We start from the raw sequence: 19066 nt of genomic DNA, 5'->3' as shown, positions 1-19066 counted from the left end.
TTTCTGGACAGAAATGTGTTCAATTTCAGCATGTTTGAGTTAGTCTGCTGATGTACAGTAGCTTCACATCTTGTGCAAAACTAAAGACCCGTCCTGTTTTTGGAGGAACGTTGCTTTCGGTTTGAGATGGCTCAGAGATCAGCTCTGCATAACTCATGCTTCAGAGCCGGGACTCTGGGAGTTCTCTGGTGTTCTGCCTAGAAACCGGCCAAGTTTGACACTTCCCAGGTTTACTCTGAAATACCTTCCTTTAAAAGGCAAAAATCCGAAGAAGACTTAACCTTGGACGGCTGTGTGCCCTGGAGTGTGTGGTATTTCTGTGTTCTTGGAGCGCCTTTCATGTCCGTCTCTTATCTTTGCTGGAGCATTTTTCCAGCATATTGTTGTTCCTCGCTGCTCGTTGTCTGATGTTCATTATTGCCGGAGCACCATAAAATCAAATGGCATCCATTCTTGGTGTTTTATGTCATAGGGTTCGTAGCTGGGTTTGTTTTCTCCCGGTCCACCCTGCAGCCTGCAGCTTACTTGTGATTGTGCAGTTGGGCATATGGCTTTCATAAAGAGCCGGCATGTCTACCCATTTACATCACTGTCCTTGGAATGCACATTATAATAACGTTCAGAGTTGTACAACTAAAGCCTGCCTTTGATAAATTAAGTATACATGCTTTTATTTAGCCATAAACTACTTATGTGATTAAAAACCCACAATTTTATTTAATGAAATGAACACCCATGCTAAATGTTTCTTAATATGTTGTGTTTGAAAAATGAGTCAACTGTTAATCTTCACAGCAATCTGTATGTTAACTGAGTGATGCGTCACACCGTTGGTGTCTGGGTAACACGTCTTTGTCGCTCTCAGCCCGTTGATTCACTGTGGGCGACATCAGAGGTTTTTCCTGGTAAACTGTGCCAAGGTTCAGATTAATGTTGTCAAAACATGTCTTTACTATCATGTGGAGCAGCTGAGTTTTCCACTCCGCTGTCACTTTAGTGGAAGGATGGTAAACACCTCTCCACAGCTCTTGAACAGATCTGGTTTGTTAGAAATCCACAAGGAAGGTGGTCTTGGTGAGGCTTACCTGATATCCAGGCAGAAGGTTCTCCAGTCAACATGGTGAAGAGGAAGAGCTGAGCAAACACAAAAACACCCATAGTAGTGCTCACATGTTTTTTAGTTTTTTAAATTATTACTACCATTAACTGACCATATTACTGCCCAATAACTGACTGACTCAAACCCCAAACAACATGGATACCAAAATAATTAGATGATCTCATGTCATTATGTTCTTATGAACATTTACAGCACTTAATAATAATAATAACTGAAATGTATTGATCTCACATTGGAGAAATTTACCTTTGTATTTAACCCATCCCCTTGGGGAGCATTGGGCACCACCGGGCACCAGCACTTACTTTCTTATCTATAGATTTCATTTTGATAGCTGGGAAAAATATCGAAATATAAAGGGATATTGCAATATCCTGATAATGTCGTATTGTGACCCAAGTATCCTGACACCTATTGTATCGCAACACCCATGCCAATGTAATTCTCTATTACATTGATGGTTTTAGAGAAACGAATCAGCTGGAAAGTTTGCGATTGTGAGTTTAAAACTCAAATCAAGTAAATTGGAAAAGAATCCTAAAGGAGTAAATCGTGATGATCTAATAAAACTCCAATTGGGGAAAAGTTAAAAAGTTTTGTAGTTTATTTAATATAAGATATCTTTATTCAAAAACTCTGTTAGTCAATGACTGGATTTGTGATTTTTGTTGCCTTACAGAAACTTGGCTGCAGCAAGAGGATTATGTGAGCATAAATGAGGCAACTTCTTCCAGTTATTTAAAATGCTGCTGTTCTGTTGGAGCACAAAGATCATGGCACACCCATGCTTTAAGAGCTATGCTTGGGCCCTAATGTGAAAAGGAGGACGCACACCTCCAAATTGCACCCTCTCTGCCCAGTGCTGTTTTGTGGGATTTATGAGGGTGTGAATGTTTTCCATAAGAAAGAGCTCAGGGGGATTCTATAATTTGCGTTTGGTTGGGGCCTCCTAAGCCCAAATCAAACCTAAACTTTCACTTCAAACTTCCAGTCAGAGAACACTGATATGCTTGGACATTTTGATTCATGTCAAAACAGTGAAATAAACTCACAAATGGGGACATATTATGGACTTGATCATGAGTAAAGATCACAAGGTTTACATTCCCCAGAGGACTGTAGAAGCTGCTTTAAATCAAAGTTCAAATCTTTAACCTTGATTGTCATATTAAAACAGAGCAGCTTGAAGCCTGTTTCTTTACCTGCCTTTATCAGGCCTCTGCTATGCATTTTCCTCTGGGCCTTTACTTATGTTCTGCTCATGTACAGAACTTTAAATTGTCTCATAAACCGGTTTTACCTTTATTGTGTCTAAAGTACACAAGACCCCAGTGCTTACTGACAGCAGAGTCTCCCCAGCAGATGCTAAAGATGTAATGAGGATGGAGCAGACTTGTACCACATGCTCTGGGGACGTGATACACTGAGGTAGTATTACTCCTTATGCTTAATAACTGAGAAAACAAATTCTGATTGATCGAAGTGTTGCTCTGTTGGGAGATGCATACGTACATGTTTAATAACTTCAACTATTATCAACAGAGGCCGGTTCTTTTGGAAATGTTAGTTGGAAAATAAAAAAATCATAGCAACGCTCTTTGACCAAGCTATTGTCCGGCTTTCTAGGGATGCCCCGGTTCACGTAGATCTGTTTCCTTTAATGTTCAGGGTCTCATGAGCTTGTTGCAGCATAGCTGGCTGCCACACTGGAATTTCTAACCTTTATGGGGAATATTATCGCTCATACACTCATTTTTGGCAGATATCTGGGCGGCCAGATACAGCTGCTGGTTACACTGAACGTTGTCAAAGTTGCACTAAAATCCGGCAGTTTTATCTTTTTTATTTGGACATATATTTGATAAGAGCACTATTATGGAGTACTTTTTTTTTTTCAATAATGGTTGCAAATAAAGAACTTGTTTTGTAAATAAAAAAAAAAAAATGCAACTCGGAGAAAAAATTTGAAAAACTAAGACTTGACCTGGTAAATTTCTGGGCCAGATATACTCAGTATAAACTGATTTACTCAGTTTATGCAGAACCCTGATCCAGTATAAAACATTGATTGAAAAATCCTGGTGAGAATCTGCTGTTCTACTTACTGTTGTTTTTTTTGTTTTTTGTTTTTAGGAAGCTTTCATAAATTCCTCTCTTAAAAGGCAACTTTACATCAGTATAAGTTTCAATTCAATTTGGTTTATTTCTATACAGTAAACCCACGTTTATCACGAGGGTTACGTTACAAAAAGAACCTGCGATACGCGAAATCCGTGAAGTAGAAACCTTTATTTTTTTACAGTTATTATACAATGAAATACTCCATAAAACATTGAAATCAAGGAACAAAAACTTTTCACAGGCCCAAGAATTGGTTTAACAAATAAAAGTACTGTATAAATGTTTGTTGTTGTTTTTTTTTTTCTTTTCTTACAAATAACTACTGTACTGTAAAATAATATAGCTATAAATAAATAAGTAATATTTTTAATCATCATACGAACTGAAGAGTTAATATTGCGGGGATCAGCACCTCCCCGCCGTGACGGATTGGAACGGGAGAAAATGAAAAGTGATTATGAAAAAAAAATACAAAGTACAGTAGGACAAATAGTGACTGACGTGTACAGTACAGTATTTCACTGCTGTTTGACGGAGCCGCTGCATCCTGACTCTGCTCTGTGGCGTTCTTTTCTTCTAAACCCTGCGTTGCAGGTGTGTTTTTTGGAGAGAACATAGTTATCGGTAGTTGTTGTCGCTCTTTTGTCTTCTGGGCCAAAAGATCCTTATTACCGACATGCCACCATTGATTATGTTTGGGCAATAAAGTTTAACAATGCATGATGCAAATCCGTGAAGCAGCGAGACCTTGAAAAGGGAACCGCGTTATAGCGAGTTTTCACTGTACCACGAATTCACCACACATGTCAACTTAAGGCTCTTTACAGAGACAATGCAGTTAGATTTAAACTCCCTTTTAACAGGAAGAAACCTCCAGCAGAACCAGGCTCAGTGTGAGCGGCCATCTGCTGAGGCAGAGACAGAAGCAGACATAGAAAAGCAAAGGAAGTCATTAAAACTAAATATCGACTGATTGAGGCCTATACCTACCGACACATTTGTTCACAAATCAAACTGAATGTAACAATGTATAGCAGATGGAAAGACAGGCAGTGAATGAGCTTCATTCTGAACGAATTGCTAATGCACACACTTACCGACGGATAGAAGATTATATCAGCCCAAGGCAGGAACGTTGATCGATCTCTGATCAAAGCAGATAAATCCTGTTAAATATCAAACTAGAAGGTTTCAAACTGACTGCGTTCATTAAACCAATTGCATATATATGTAAAGGGTAAAGTTTCATGCTTTTGAAGAAATTTTTAACCCAACATAAATTAATTACAGAAAATAGAGTAAAGAGATCAGCCCCAATGGATCGGCCCATTCTCACTGATGCTAGATCTGGAATTTTCTTCAATATCTTGACCGATACAATTATAGTCAGATCTGATTTTTACTATCTGAATCGATAATGTATGAAATTATAGGTAAACCAGATGAGAACAACCCGTTGTTTTTCAAACCATGTTGGTGCCTATTGGCCAACACTCTGAACAATGAGCGCAACTGACTGGGACATAGTAAGGGCGACATAAAGCTGGTAAGGCAAGTGTAAACAAACAGCCTGTCGGTAAAACGACGAATACGTCCTTCTTAAAAATGAATGAGCGTAGAGCCTCTTCCTGCTCGCGTTTCAACGAAAACCCCAAGTCTAATCCTTCCTAAACTGATTCCAAAGCTGAGTGAAAAATCGCCATCAGAGCCAGCGGTCCTTCACACACGACTATGCCAGGAGAGTCTGCCGCTGCAGACAGGCCGTGGTTAGCCCTGGCTGCAGTCAGCCTCGGAGGTCTGCTGGTTGCCGTGGTCCTCTCAATTTTGGAAATTATTTTTCTTTTATAATCCATTAAATCGGTAAATGGACCATGTAGTGACGCTTTAAAGTAGGGATGCACGATATAATCGGCCCCCTATCGGTATCGGCCTGTATCGGCCTTAAAACTGAATATCGGACATCGGCCACCCCACTGATATTTAACCCGATATTTGATCAGCTTCTGAGTTTCTAAAGTCTAAAAAAAAAAATAAAAAAAAAAAAATACTACTTCTTCCTCAAAAACTTCTGTTTTACGGACTTAAAAACTTCTAAAGACCAGGGAAAAAATATTGATACATTAAAATATCACAATATCTTCATATGCTGATATATTGCCATTTAAAAACACCACTAATGAAATATTGCTATATGTCATCGTTATGCTACGAAATCGCCCGAAAATTCACAAAATTTTGCCATATTTTTATATGTTGATATATTGACGCGGTATCGATCTATTTTACTCAAGAAATCTCACAAGAATTTGCAAAATATCACGAGAGTTTGTAACAGAACGGTGAAATTTCGCGAGATTTTGAAAGTAAAATGGATCGATACTGCGTTTTTAAAAATCAATTTGATATCAGCATATGAAAATATATTTGAGTATATTATTTTTCAAAGTGTCAGAAATGGATAACCAAACTGCTATTTTCAATGACTACTTATTTTTGTCCAGCTTTAACATCAATGTCGATATCGGTTATCGGATATATGAGTCTTAAAATATCGGATATCGGCCAAAATCCCAATATCGTGCATCCCTACTTTAAAGTATAATATTCTTGCCTCAAATGATCTTAAAACTTACTTTTATTGAACAGCAACAGAAAGAGACCTTTTAACTTTTAATGGAGCACTCCATTTAAAGCTGCTGCTGCCACAGTCAATGCTACTGTTAAATAGTTGTTGCCATCTTCCTTGTTGTGCTTTCTCTAGCGTCGCGCAGCTTTGTTGTCCCGCCCTCAAAACCCCGCCCACTTTACATCCAGACATTCGCAACACATCTCTGCGTTGTGATTGGCCAGCCAGTTCTAGGGTCTCTAAACCACTCACAGGCAATAATGATTTTGGCCGCTGACGGGTGGGGCTAGTTTTACTACATAAAATATGGGATGTTTGGTTTTATTTTAATATTGCTTAGATTCTAAATAAAAAGTAAATGAATGTAATGCAAATCTAAACATTTTTGTAAGCCTGTTCTTTATACCAAATGTTTATGTATTCCTTCTTATTCTTCTTATTCTTCTTATTCTGTCAGAATCTAATAAATGACCCCAAATGACAGTTGGTCCCATCTAGAACTGCAGGAAGCCAGATCCAACTATGATATCATTAGGGGGGCTGGTCCTGATTGGATCAGAACACCAAACACTTCAGAACATCAGAAATGATGGCAAATATTTGCTCCACAGGCATCATCAGTAAATCTTCAAGGTGATAACATCATGGCAGCACAGCCTGGACTGTTTTCTTTTCAAAGGTTATTTCTGATCATCTGGCAGCGCCTGAGGTTCTAGACTCAACCTATGTTCTGTTTTTGTCATTCCAAATGAGCAGAAGTGAAAACGCAGTGAGAGAAAAACCCCTGATTGCTGCTCCTGTGTCAAGCAGCATCAAATATGACATGTTTCTGTGATTCTGGTCGCCTCCTTAACTTTGTTTATTGACAGTTTGTCAAAAAGCGCGCGTCACCCGTTTGTGTTGGCTGCAGCTGTTCCACTCGCTGGGAATGAAGCGATTAGCCCAGACTCACCTTTTATGGACTGACCCTGGCTGGCCTGGATTCCTGCTGTCTGTTTGCTTTGGATCCTCTTAGATTTACAGTCGCTTCAGATAAAATGGCAACACTCAGCCCAGAAAGGCCAATTATCACCTCTGTTGGAGGACGTGTTTGCCAGGATGTTTTCTGTAGTTTGGATACGTCATGGAGTTTGTGGGTCTCTGTCTGCATCGTCACAATGTTCAGCATGTTTGATACAGAGTCAGATCTCAGATAGAAATTATGAAGCTTTAATCTGTCTGGATGATCTGCTTGGATTGTCTGTAAAGTGACCTGACATGACATGTTGTGAACTGATCTGAATTTTATTATGAAAAGGATTTTTATTGAGGGTCATTTCAGATGCTTTCTGCACACAACGGAAAATTATTTATTTTTTTCTCATTCTGGACTGTTTGATCTGGTTTCTTTTTTCTGTCTGCTACCCTTGGATTCTCTGGAGAAATGCTTTCCAAGCCTTGATGTTCAGCAGTTTGAATAGAATAGTTTTGTTTCTTCTGATGCACTTTGATAAAATATCCAACTCCCCATCTCCCAAGAATCTTTCTTCCGTTTTTTATAAACCGGTTTTTCTGCCAACAATTTCCTTGAGTTAAGACAGGATCACAAAACACTTCCTCTAAAGGAATAATTCAAACACTTGGAGAAGCTGTGATACTTAGTGTGCCTTTTTCTTCAGGACAACTGATCAGATATTTAGCTTCTGCTAGCATTAATCTAAAGATGATTACTTTTTTTTATCAGTCAATTCAGGATAAAATAATGAGGGACCACTTTCTTAAAAGTCTTTTCTTCTATCAGGAGGATTTTTTCTTACATAAAGGACTAAATATTTCTTACAATATGCAAAGATTAAAAACAAAAGGTCCATTATTCTATTTTAACATGTTTTTGTGGCAGCTTTTTTAAGTAGTAACTGATTTGAACCCTCAAAAGTATAATTTCTTTTATAAAATAAAACATTTACAGGATGTAACTAAACAGGAACATATTAGATTGCTGAAAAAAAAAAAATTTTGTGAAACTCTTTGGATTTCGATCATTCTTTGAACCAGTGGAGCCAAGATCTTTAGTCTTTTTGTTCATTTCAAACCCAGTTTTAGATTTATTTGAGCTAAAACCAGAGATCTATTTTACAATTTCCCTTCAGACTTGAATTCTTTACGCTAAACTAACAGAACAGAGACCCAGCCAAGTTCTGGAGGTGACCTGAGCTCAGCTGGTTCTGATTGTGGCGACTCTTTGTACGGTTGGATGAACCAGGATGGATGTTTGGGCCGGTGCTGCATGGGATTATAAGAAGGTTTAAAAGTAGTTCTGACCCGTGGACCTGCCTCTGATTCTGCTCATTTAAAATACAGAGTTGTTCATTTTCAAAATAAGAACATTGACTATAAACCAGAACAAACCTTATTTATTTACAGACGTTATAATAGACGTTTGTTATATATGCAGATGATAATGTAATAAAAGTCTGATTGTTAATCCTGGAAACCAACATAGGATTACGGCCAAAGAAAAATTTAAATTTCCTTCAATTTTTCTGAAATTTTGGAAAAGTTTAAAGGTTATATTGTATCTTAATAGAGTATTATGTTTATGTTGATAAGGAGGATTTTCTTTTCTCTCAGTGTGCAATAACACATGCCAACTACTGTGTAGTGTGTGTAATCTTTTATGCAGAGCAGGTGCAATAACTCACCTGCTATGTAGTCTTTCCTTAGCTCTCTACTGTGCAGATATTTTCATATTTAAGGGAAACAAACAATGCAACTTTTTTCTTTTTTTTAATGCTTTTGCACCTTGCTTTAACTCTTTGTACTCTATATAAACTACTGGAAACAGAATTTCCCTGAAAGAGTAACAGCAAGAGATAAATAAAGTTGAGTCGAAGTTTTTATTTACAAATTCTTTTTCTTATTTATTCTTTTCACCAGGACTCATGTTCATATAAATAAAGCACCAATCTATTAACCCGAAGTGCAGGTGTGTTTTTATAGATCAAAATAAAAACCTTGTAAAATTAGCATACCGTCTCTGTTAAAGCAGCTGCATAACTACGGGGAATGTGTTTGGTTTTAGCGTCTCTGTGTTGGTTTGTAGGTCCACGGTTTGCATAAGCTGGAGTAAACATGTTGATGGCTGCCTTTGCTAACGTGCTACTTGCAAACAGACACAGATAACTGTTTCTTGTGGCGTCGTTCTCGGTGGTAAACATACATGTGAGCTTAGCAGGATGCAGCAAACCCAGTCAGACAGGATGTTAGCATTGTGGTCAAAATAAACACATCAAACCCACTCTGGGCTAGATCTAATTTCTCAGCACAATATTTACTTTTTTAAATGTCTTTTAACTGTGGAAGAAAATGTTTCTTACCTTCTTTTAACATGTAAGAGTGTTTTGTTTTGTAATTTTGTGTTTGCACTGATGTTTCAGAGCTGGGGTTGGCTCAGCGAAAGTTTGCCCAGTGCCTGGGGGAGTTTCAGTTTGAGTACATCGGCGATGCAAAGACAGATGATGAAAGATGCATTGGTAAGTTTGTTCTTCACACCTTCAATTTTTTCCAAAAAACTAACCGCTTGTTTCATCACTGTTTTCACTGCCAGAACAGTGCTGTTATTATTATAAAAAAATCTGATCTACAGCAACCCTATAAAGGCTCACACCTTACACTGCATGTCTTGATGCTCAAATCTGATTTTTTTATGTAATTTTTTTCTTGAAGTAGGATTTTTTTTTTTTTTATTGTGACGGCTATTTAAATGCAGCCAACTTCAGACTCTGGTCTGAATGTTTGAAGACCCTACAGCGACCTGCAGGTGCAGATGGACAGTGTAGACATGACGCAGCAGATGATGTGAGATTTGGATAAACCAGGTCATGAGAGTTCAGGCCGTAGGCGCTTTAAATACCAATCGGATCTGGTTTAGTACCGCATATGGAAACGGCACAATTCAGACCTATTTGGAGGTGAAACGATCGGAATCGGGTCGTTTTTGACTGTGATTAATAATTCAGATATGGTTTACACATGGGCAAAAAAATATCACATTTTTCTTTCTACCAAATCCAAGAATGGACTTGGTACCAAAGTAAGAAATATTTAATGAATTAAATAGATAAAAAACATTTACATAAGTCATAGGTTAAACCTTTTCATCTGCCATCACAGCGATGTTTACCTATCTATTAACTCTGCAGCAACTTCTAAAGGCCTCAACAGCATTAGATTCTGTTCCATTAAACACCAACCCTCATACTGGATTCCCAGTACTGTTCGATTCTTATCCCTCATTTGGAATCCTATTATTTTTTTTTGTTTCTAATTTCCACCAATTCCACTGGGAGTTCCACACTCGCTCGCCTCAATTTCTTCTGCTTGATTACCATTATATACATGAATGCATACTGTAAGGTTTGCTAACTACGAAAGAGGATTAGGGCCACTGGGAAAAAAAAAAAAAAGTTAACTGATTTTTAAATTTTATTGCAGTTTAATATGGGAAAAAAGTCAGAATTCTGACTTTTTTCTCAGAATTCTGACTTAAATTTCAGAATCCTGACAGCTAACAAACATGTTAGCATCAAGCCATAGCCATGTCTGTTTTAGAGACTAGCTCTCTTGTTTTAATGACCTTCTGCTCCTCCATTAATGAGGGGACCCCTCGGGCACGTAAAAAGTTGCCTAATTCCGTCATTTTCTACCAATGTGTCACTGGCCACCTCAAACAACTCACATCTTTGTCAGTGAAGCTGAGTGCTCCCACATCTCTTCCTTCATGGTGACCATCTACATTAAGATCCAAAATTCTGAGACAAAAGTCAGAATTCTGTGTTTTTTTCCCCATATTAAACTGAAATAAAATTAAAAAATTAGTTAACTTTTTTTTTTCAGTGGCCCTAATCCTCTTCCGTAGCTAACAGAGGCAGAAACCTTGTGGAATTTTAAAGGGGTGATAGAATGATTCTATAGGGTATGTGGTGCTGGTCCTTAAGCTCTCTTAATAGGGTGTGTAACATTGGTTGAAAATGCCATATTTGCTGTTCTATGAGCCCTAATGCAAGCCTGGTTATAAGCCCTAGAATGAAACCACAGGTTTTCTTCTTTTTATGCTATGCTCATTAATATTAAGATGAGCTGTGCTCTGATTGGTTGGTTTACAACGAGTGAAGCTGCTGAGCAACGATGCATCATAGCAACAAGCACTCACTAACTGAAACATCAAATCGGTTTTGCATTCTATGACCCCTTTAAAGCAGACAAGCAGGGGTTCCCCTTTCCTCAATCACAGCAGAAGAACAAAAAAAAAAAAACACAACCCAGCTTTTATAGCATCATCATGTACAATCTCTAATAAAAGGTTTAAAGCCTTTACAACATTGTCACTTTCTATTTGGGAAACATTCAACTGAATTAAACCTCTAAAGGGAAAACAAACCAAAAACCCATTTACATTCAACTTGAAAAAATTGAAGCTAACCAATAATCTAAATCCAAACCAAACCAAAAACATTTCCCCTTCCTTTCAGTCGGTTTAGATTTCCCTTATAAGGCTGACTGGAAACACCAGGGCTGTGTCCGAATGTCCACTCTAATCACTATAAAGCACTATATAGTGGTTTAACTATTTTAAATGAGTGTCTGAACGTCTAGTGGATGAAAACATAGTGGACTCAAAATTTCCCACAATGCACCTAGAAAAGTAGTGATCATCCATGGTCACTAGACGAGCAGATATATCCCTGAATTCTTTGCTCTCCCTTTAAAGATTGTGGGATTTGCTGTCACAGCTGCCCGCTGTCACCATACACTGTCGCTACCTGGCAGCGGCGATTAATAACAAAGATGGCGCAGGCACTGTGCTGTAGAAGCAAAAAGTAGTGATAATATGTCCGAATGGTCAGTTAACTGAGTTCACTGCTCTATAGCCCCTGCTCTATATAGTGATTGAGGGATTTAGGGGTTAGGGCGAACGTTCGGACAGAGAGTAGGGTTTGATTTTTAGATGATTATTTGAAAACCTTTAGATATTATATGATTACATTCTTGTTATCTTACTGGAATAAGTTGAACAAATGACTACTTTACATGATTTCTCATTTGTTGTGTTTTCTTTTTCTAGACGAGTCTTTGCAAGAGTTTTCCTCTTTCCTGAAAAACCTGGAGGAGCAAAGGGAGCTGATGGTGAGAATGAAATCTGCTTTTAACTCAAGTTGACTCTGAGAAAAAACAATTGCACATGCAGAGTTTTGCAATTATTTCTTAGCTTCCCTCTGGTGGGTTTCGTTTTTATCTGGTTTGTTAGAATAAATTTAACGCCACCAAATATTTCTGATGATAAATTTACAATAAAAAAGATCAGGCTCCCGTCCGATCAGGGAACTTTGCTTCATATAATTGGAGGTTTTAACTTCTAATCATTACCTCATAGATTCGTAATCTGAGACCATGAAAGATCATTTGCTGTGAGAAGATGTGGTTATTTGGTAATAAATGTTGAGCTAAACGTTGGCCTTGGTGTCGTTAGGGGAATTTATTTATTTTTATTTTTTGACCTGAGCTGAACTACCCGTCGCCCTCTTGGGTCGTTCTGATCAGTGGCTAGAGCTGCTCTGCCTGTTCCTCCTCCACATCAGGGGGAAGTTTTTCCACATTTTCACCGTTGTCACAACCACAGCTTCACTGCTCAGACAGGCAGAGAAAAAATCTCAAGGTTTATTATGCAACACTTCTAAACAGATATGTGCAACAGGATCACATTTCAAAACACAGCAGCAGCCGATGTTTACCATGATGATGATTTGTGTGACGTTGATGGGAACGTTGATCAGGACTGGGACGGTTTCTGCAGTCCTCCGGTTCATTCATCCGTCAAGTTTTCATTTATTACACGTGTACAACGGATGTTGTTTGCTGTGTTGGAACATAAACCCGGAGCCTGTTTGCATCCATGGTGACCATGCTGGGCTTCTCATGCAGGTCTGTTGAACACTGAGCTTGTTCCTCTGTTCCCCTCGCCTTATTCTGGTCCCATCAGCCTCCTGGGAGTGGCTGATGACAGGCGACAGGAGTACGAAGGGACACCGTAATAACCCAGGTTTACATAACAGGATAGATGTCATAAAGAGCAGCTGGGAGCAAGTTCACTGCCTCTCAACCCCTTATTCATAAAACTGACATGTGACTGAGGTGGCGGTGTTAAAGTCTGGTATTTTAACTGCTACTGAAATCACACCCCTAGTAGTTTGGAAGCAGGAGCACTTTGGAGTCATTTAGTTGGCTACTGAACATGCATGCTCCTTCTGCTGGGTGTAAATGTTAGCTTTCTGGGTAATGTCTGCGTGCAGCGTCTGAGGTCGATGTGAGAACCCGTCATCAGGGGCTGAATGAGATGATTGTTGTGCCAAGCGCAGACCGCAGCAGTAAGCAGCCCTCAGTGCAGTGAGATGACATCACGCTGCAAAATAGAGCAAAGCAGCATGCGTGTGCTGACATGCCCTGCAGCCAGCACAGCAGAAAAACCCACGGCAGACACTATGAGGGGGTCTTTGGCCTGTTGGAAACACTGTTCAGGAGTTTCACACCAAAAACGCGTTACCCTGCAAAGTTACACCTTCAGTCACGCTAGAGTTCTGGTTAATTAGCAGGTGTGATTTCAGGTCTTGACCTGGTACATTTCTGGTTAATATTTTTAACAGATCACATGTTCTTCTTCTGGGGGATTTTTTTTCTTCTCTGAAGTTAGGAGCAGAGACTCATTTCTATTGGTCTGCTGGATGTTAGCGACGTTTTATTGGTCATCAGAAAGTGTTTGGGTTTGGCTTGAAATAAAGAGAAACAAAATTTAAAAAGAAAACACATTGTAAACCTCAGAGAAAGAGAAATCTGTATGTAATTTAAGAATATAACATCTGTCAAAAATTATTGAAAAAAAAATACGTTTTAAAAATACAATTTTAAAAACAAAATTCTAAGTCAACAGCGAAGTTACTATTGAAAACTTATTTTGGTAAAGAAGTTTTTCAGTGGTTCCCTCTGATTTATTTTTATTTTATTTTCCAAATTTTCATTGACAAAACATGTTCTTTAGAACAATAGTGGAACAAAATTCACTCCGTAGCCTGACAGAACAATAACCAGATACTCTTGGTGACTCTGGAGGAGTTGCAGAGCTCCTCGGCTCAGGTGGAGAACCTAAAGAAATCCGTTTTCTGCAGCGTGGCGCGAGTCCTCAGCTGTTTAAGGTGACGTCTGAGGATTCTTCTCTTGTGCTGCGGAGGGAGGAGCTCTCTACCTGCTAAATTCTTTATGAAGCAAAGATCTGACCCCATGGACAAACTGTCCTCACTATGAAACACGGCAGTGACGGCATAATGCTGCAGAGCAAATCTGAAAGGAAAACCTTAGACACATTTTATTTTCCTTAAAAAATGAAATCACAGTATCTGTGTCCAACCTCCTCATCTCCCAGTTTAATAAACTGGGAGGAGGATGATGATGATTATGATGATGATCAGACCTCCCTTCTCGCCTTAGATGAGAAACATCACAGAGACATTAATGAAACCCTTGGAGAAGTTCAGGAAGGAGCAGCTGGGCACAGTCAGGGTAGGTTGAACTTTCTGAGCTTTTCTTGATGGAAACCAGTTTTAGTACTTTGATGTTTCATGCTTCTCCTAAAGTCTTCAAATGTTTTGTGTTTGGTTTTGTTTCTCTGAAAGGCGGAAAGAAAAAGGTATGAGAAGGAGACTGAGAAGTACTACGGCTCTCTGGAGAAGCTTCTGAACATGTCGGCGAAGAAGAAGGAGCCGCAGCTGCAGGAGGTATTTCCCTTCGCTCAAACTCTTCCATGTACCTGCAGTTCCTGTTTCCACATCGAAGAGAAGTTCCCGTTTTCCTGCTGAGGTTCTGATAGACCCATTTTCTTGACCCTGACCTGCTGGAGCGCCGTGTCCACAGTGTCATCTTCTCTGCAGCCTGTTTGTTTCTCTGCCACTCATAGCTCAGAGGCTCCTGTCTGTAGACTGACTGTTACAGGCTCATTCTGCAGTGAAGCGGGCTCGGCTTCGCTGACACTGAGCCCAGGTTCTGGTTCTTGAAGTTTTACCCAGTCAGTCCTTTTAATTGGAGGTGGAGCTTTGAGACAAACCATGGGAATGGTGCTTTATGAATAAACTGAATTGTTCAGATGTGACCCAAAGAACCAAAGGGCTTCACATATGAGGTGTAACCCAGGATGGACTCCGGATCACTGGAGCGTCCATCAGGACGAGACGTCTCTCCATCTCTACTGAATCCAAATAATCTGATTATCAGCCGTTCCTCGACAGACATCCTTCTCTTTCATGAACAAACAGTTTCAATAAAATTGGAGAGAAAAAAAAAGAAAAAATAGGAACGTTTTTCTAAAAACAAAAAATCAAAAGCTAAATGACCTCATTGGTTTAACCATCCCATGAGGAGCAGTCTGGGTCTGTGGGGATGAAGCACAGAGCAATAAAAACATCCCTGCATTACATGCAGTTATTAAACGGCTAAAATATATTATTTTCAGTTCTTTTTAGGGGAATGCTGATCTTTTGTGTCTGGATGCTCTGATGCATTATGGAGTTTGATAGAAACACATCTTGATACTTAACGGTTTTAGAAAGCATCACTAACGTTCTGCTGAGCTGAAGTCCTGGTTTGCTGCAGCAGGTTTGAACCTGTTTGAACCAGAGGCTGATTTTTCTTTCCTGTCTTTCTCCAAACCTTAAGGTTCACGTTGACACTGTCCCGTCCGACTCGACTCTCCTCTTGATTCATGCTTCCTTTGACCTCCTCCTTTTGTCTTTCCTGCCAGGTGTCTGTGTTGAAGTAAAGTAATGTGGTTGCTCATCGTAGAGAGTAAAGAGGCAGAGCTGTTATTTAAAGACATTTGTATCTGGACTTTACTCAATAATCTCATCCTAGCAGCTGCAGGCAGAGTGTTTCTTCCTCTCCTCCTGTCTGTAATCATCATGATGTGTGTTCTCCACCTCTCCAGGCAGACAGCCAGGTGGAAACCATGAGGCAGCACTTTCAAGAGGAATCGCTTGAATATGTGTGCAAGCTGCAGGAGATCCAGGAGAGAAAGAAGTTTGAATGCGTGGAACCGGTGAGTGACTTTCCACAGAGTGGATGTGGCTCCGACTAGGAGAGCGGGAGTCCTAACCTGTTCAGCAGATGTATCTCTAAGTTCTGAGTCAGCACATAGCTCCATGAAACATCCATCCTAAATCAGTCTTTAAATAATTTCTGGACACATTCAGGTAAATTAGCACATGTTAAAACAGCCAGTGGAAAAAAAAGAGGCTGGGATAATGTCCTTCTAGTTTGTTTCCTTCCTTTGCTACCTCCCCCGCTTAACTTTTTATTGCTAACTGCAAACAGCAAGTTGCTTTATCACCTCCATGGAATGATGTTTCCTTAATCTTTTAGTTACCGTCCAGCAGCAGCTCTGTCTTCTCAAACCTGATTTAAAAACTAAAAAAAGGTGTCTGTCAGCCAATCAACATGTGATCAAACAAAATCAATCTGTCAAAATAAAGAAGTCACACATAAAGGATCCATGTGGTTAAACTACCATGTCGTAGGCATGCGCATCGCTAGGTAAGGCTACGAACTTTATGCATCAATCTAATCGCCAGGTAACGTTCTGATTGCTAGGCAGTGTTGGCAATAATATACCTGTCAATGTTCTTCTTAGCTTGCAGATACAGGCCGTTTCTTAATTCACTAGAACGCGAGTACGGACTTGTGTCCTCGCCAAGTATGTTCTTGAGAAGAACTCAGGAAAGTATGGACTTGGGGAGAACGGGAGCACGCAGCATAGATATGGGTCAATTTGAACAGAAGCGTACTCGTGACGTCTCCACATGCCCGGCTCGTCTAGAGCTGCATTTCACCTCCTGTTATTAATAGTCTCTAGATGATAATAAATTATTCCTTTTTTATATTGTGGGGGAATAATAATGAACACAGTCAGATAAAAACAAATCAAATGAACATTTTGCCAAATAAAACAGAAAACTGGCCATCAGAGCCAGCGATCCTTCACACACGGCTATGCCGACAGAGGGCTGCTGCGGACGGGCAGCGGTTAGCCCTGGCTGCCGTTAACCTCGGAGGTCCGCTGGTTGCTGCGGTCCTCTCAACTTCGGAAAAAAGTTTTTTTTAATTACACATTAAATCGGAAAATAGACCATATAGTGATGCTTTAAAGTATAATATTCTCGCCTCAAATGATTTTAAAATGTACTTTTATTGAACAAGAGCAACAGAAAAGAAAACTTAACTTTCAATGGCGTGCTGCTGCCGCAGTGCATGCTGGGACAGCTGTCAATCACAATAAAAGACAAGTCTGCTCTGATGCATGCTGGGTAAAGAGCGAGGGGCGAGAACAATATCCGTGGACTTTGTCTCTTCTCTGTCTGCTGTTCTTGTGAATTGGAACATTACAGGGCTGAGGCTGATGAGGTTTCATTCGCAGATCAGTCTGGAGACTCTCCGTTAAAGAAAATTTGGATCCGTTCACCAAACGAACGTCCAATCAGCGTTGGCTTTGAGGTTGAGGTGCGACGCAACGAGAAGCGCAACAGTTCAGTCTAAAGAACATGGCAGCTTCAGCCGATGAAACTAGCGTTAGCGTGGCTATCGAGCAAGTTTTATCGGAATTACAGAGTATTTCTTCACTGAAAGAAGAGCAAAACACTGCTCTGGAGGCTTTTCTCAGAGGAAAAGATGTTTTTGCTCTTCTCCCGACTGGTTTCGGCAAGAGTAACCTGGCTTGTGGTTGTGTTTTCGTCGTTGCTCTCTTAGTACGTCATATGCTTCGTTGATCTGATTGGTTTATTTGGCCCGTCTATCACCAACATAGGCCAATCAGCTAACCAGTATTTTCACCCCATTCCCAAAATTACTTCAACGGAAGGTTTTCCAGATGGATATGCGGAGCAAATCCATCTGGTGGAGTCAGGTTAACAGGCTATATCAGCTAAGCTAATTTAGCTAGTGCTTCTGATTAGGGCTGAAACGATTGATCAGATTACACATGATCAAATGAATGTTGAAATAATCATCAACTAATTCAGTAATCAATTAATCATTAACTGGAGGATAGAGAGACTAAAACGTGCCTTTAGCTCACAGACTGACCCATTTAGAGCCGCAACTCTACCAAAATTGTTAAAAAAAAAAATATCTTGGTTCAATTTCATAAAAAGTCTTCTTTGCTATCCGATTGTTGATTAATCAAAGAAATTATCGAGAGATTAATCAATTTGCAAAATAATGGTTGGTTGCAGGCGTACTTCTGAAATTTCTCTCAGTAGAACATTTCTTTTCAATATGTCTGCATCTTATAGTAGAATAAGCGATAATTCCTTTGTGGTTATTAATCATAATATCTGACTGTGCAGAGATGTGCTGAATCAGAACAACTCTTTTAATCACTGACATCTCTTTAATACATGTTATTATTATAGTTTATTTAATGGAATAAAAGTGACCAGAGCAGTTTTCTGTCATTTTTATTTCTAAACATGCTGAAGTTAATTTAAACTCAGTCAGTCTGTTTTTTCTGAGTTTTTTTAGAATGGCACTGTTGTAAAATCTATGCTTTGTAAGGTTCAGCAATATGCAAAAACGTTTCAACTGATATTCGCAAGTCCAAAAAGTTGCAGGTGACTCTGTGGCAAAGACAAGCACCCCCTCAAACCAAGTCTTCTGCTCTGTTGGTAATATTGTCAACCACTTGCAAACGCTGCTAAACCTAATAAAGAATGACATACTTGGTTGTTATATTTTTTTTTGTCAAAAATATGTAAGATTCGTCCAGTGGGAAAATCTTTTCCAGTTGTTCTGACTGTTATGAGGCATTTTTGACCATTATTCATTTATTTATGTGAATGAGCAAAATTGAACAGACTGAAAACTGGAGCGGAGATTATTTATTTTTTTCTTTTAAGGAAAGCGCACAGCTTCACTGGAGGAGAGAATTTCCCTTCCTTATTTTCTTTTTTTGTTTAATTTCAATTTTTTTATGTTAAAGTCAAAACAGCTGCAGTCTGTGTCTGCCATTTACAGCATAAGGTTTTCTTTTTTAGTAGACTATACAGCAACAAGAAGGAACCAGCACTGAGTGACTGCAGAGGTGGAGTATTTAAGGTCAACCAAACAAAAGGATGGACTAACGAGCT

At 39.3% G+C, this 19066-nt stretch overlaps 1 protein-coding gene across 1 annotated transcript in view; it reads left to right on the top strand.

The window, feature by feature from the left end:
• Positions 1–19066, top strand: part of arhgap10 (Rho GTPase activating protein 10) — a 92173-nt gene that overhangs the window by 17260 nt on the left and 55847 nt on the right. Inside the window, exons 2-6 of the mRNA XM_038271080.1 lie at positions 9284–9379; positions 11971–12032; positions 14385–14456; positions 14570–14671; positions 15874–15984. Coding sequence (XP_038127008.1) covers positions 9284–9379; positions 11971–12032; positions 14385–14456; positions 14570–14671; positions 15874–15984 — 443 coding nt within the window. The remainder of the gene's footprint in view (positions 1–9283; positions 9380–11970; positions 12033–14384; positions 14457–14569; positions 14672–15873; positions 15985–19066) is intronic.

The sequence above is a fragment of the Cyprinodon tularosa genome, unplaced genomic scaffold, assembly GCF_016077235.1.
Source record: "Cyprinodon tularosa strain WSP-4 unplaced genomic scaffold, ASM1607723v1 ctg79, whole genome shotgun sequence".
NCBI classification, from domain to species: Eukaryota; Metazoa; Chordata; class Actinopteri; order Cyprinodontiformes; family Cyprinodontidae; genus Cyprinodon; species Cyprinodon tularosa.
This window is presented reverse-complemented; position numbering and strand designations above follow the sequence as displayed.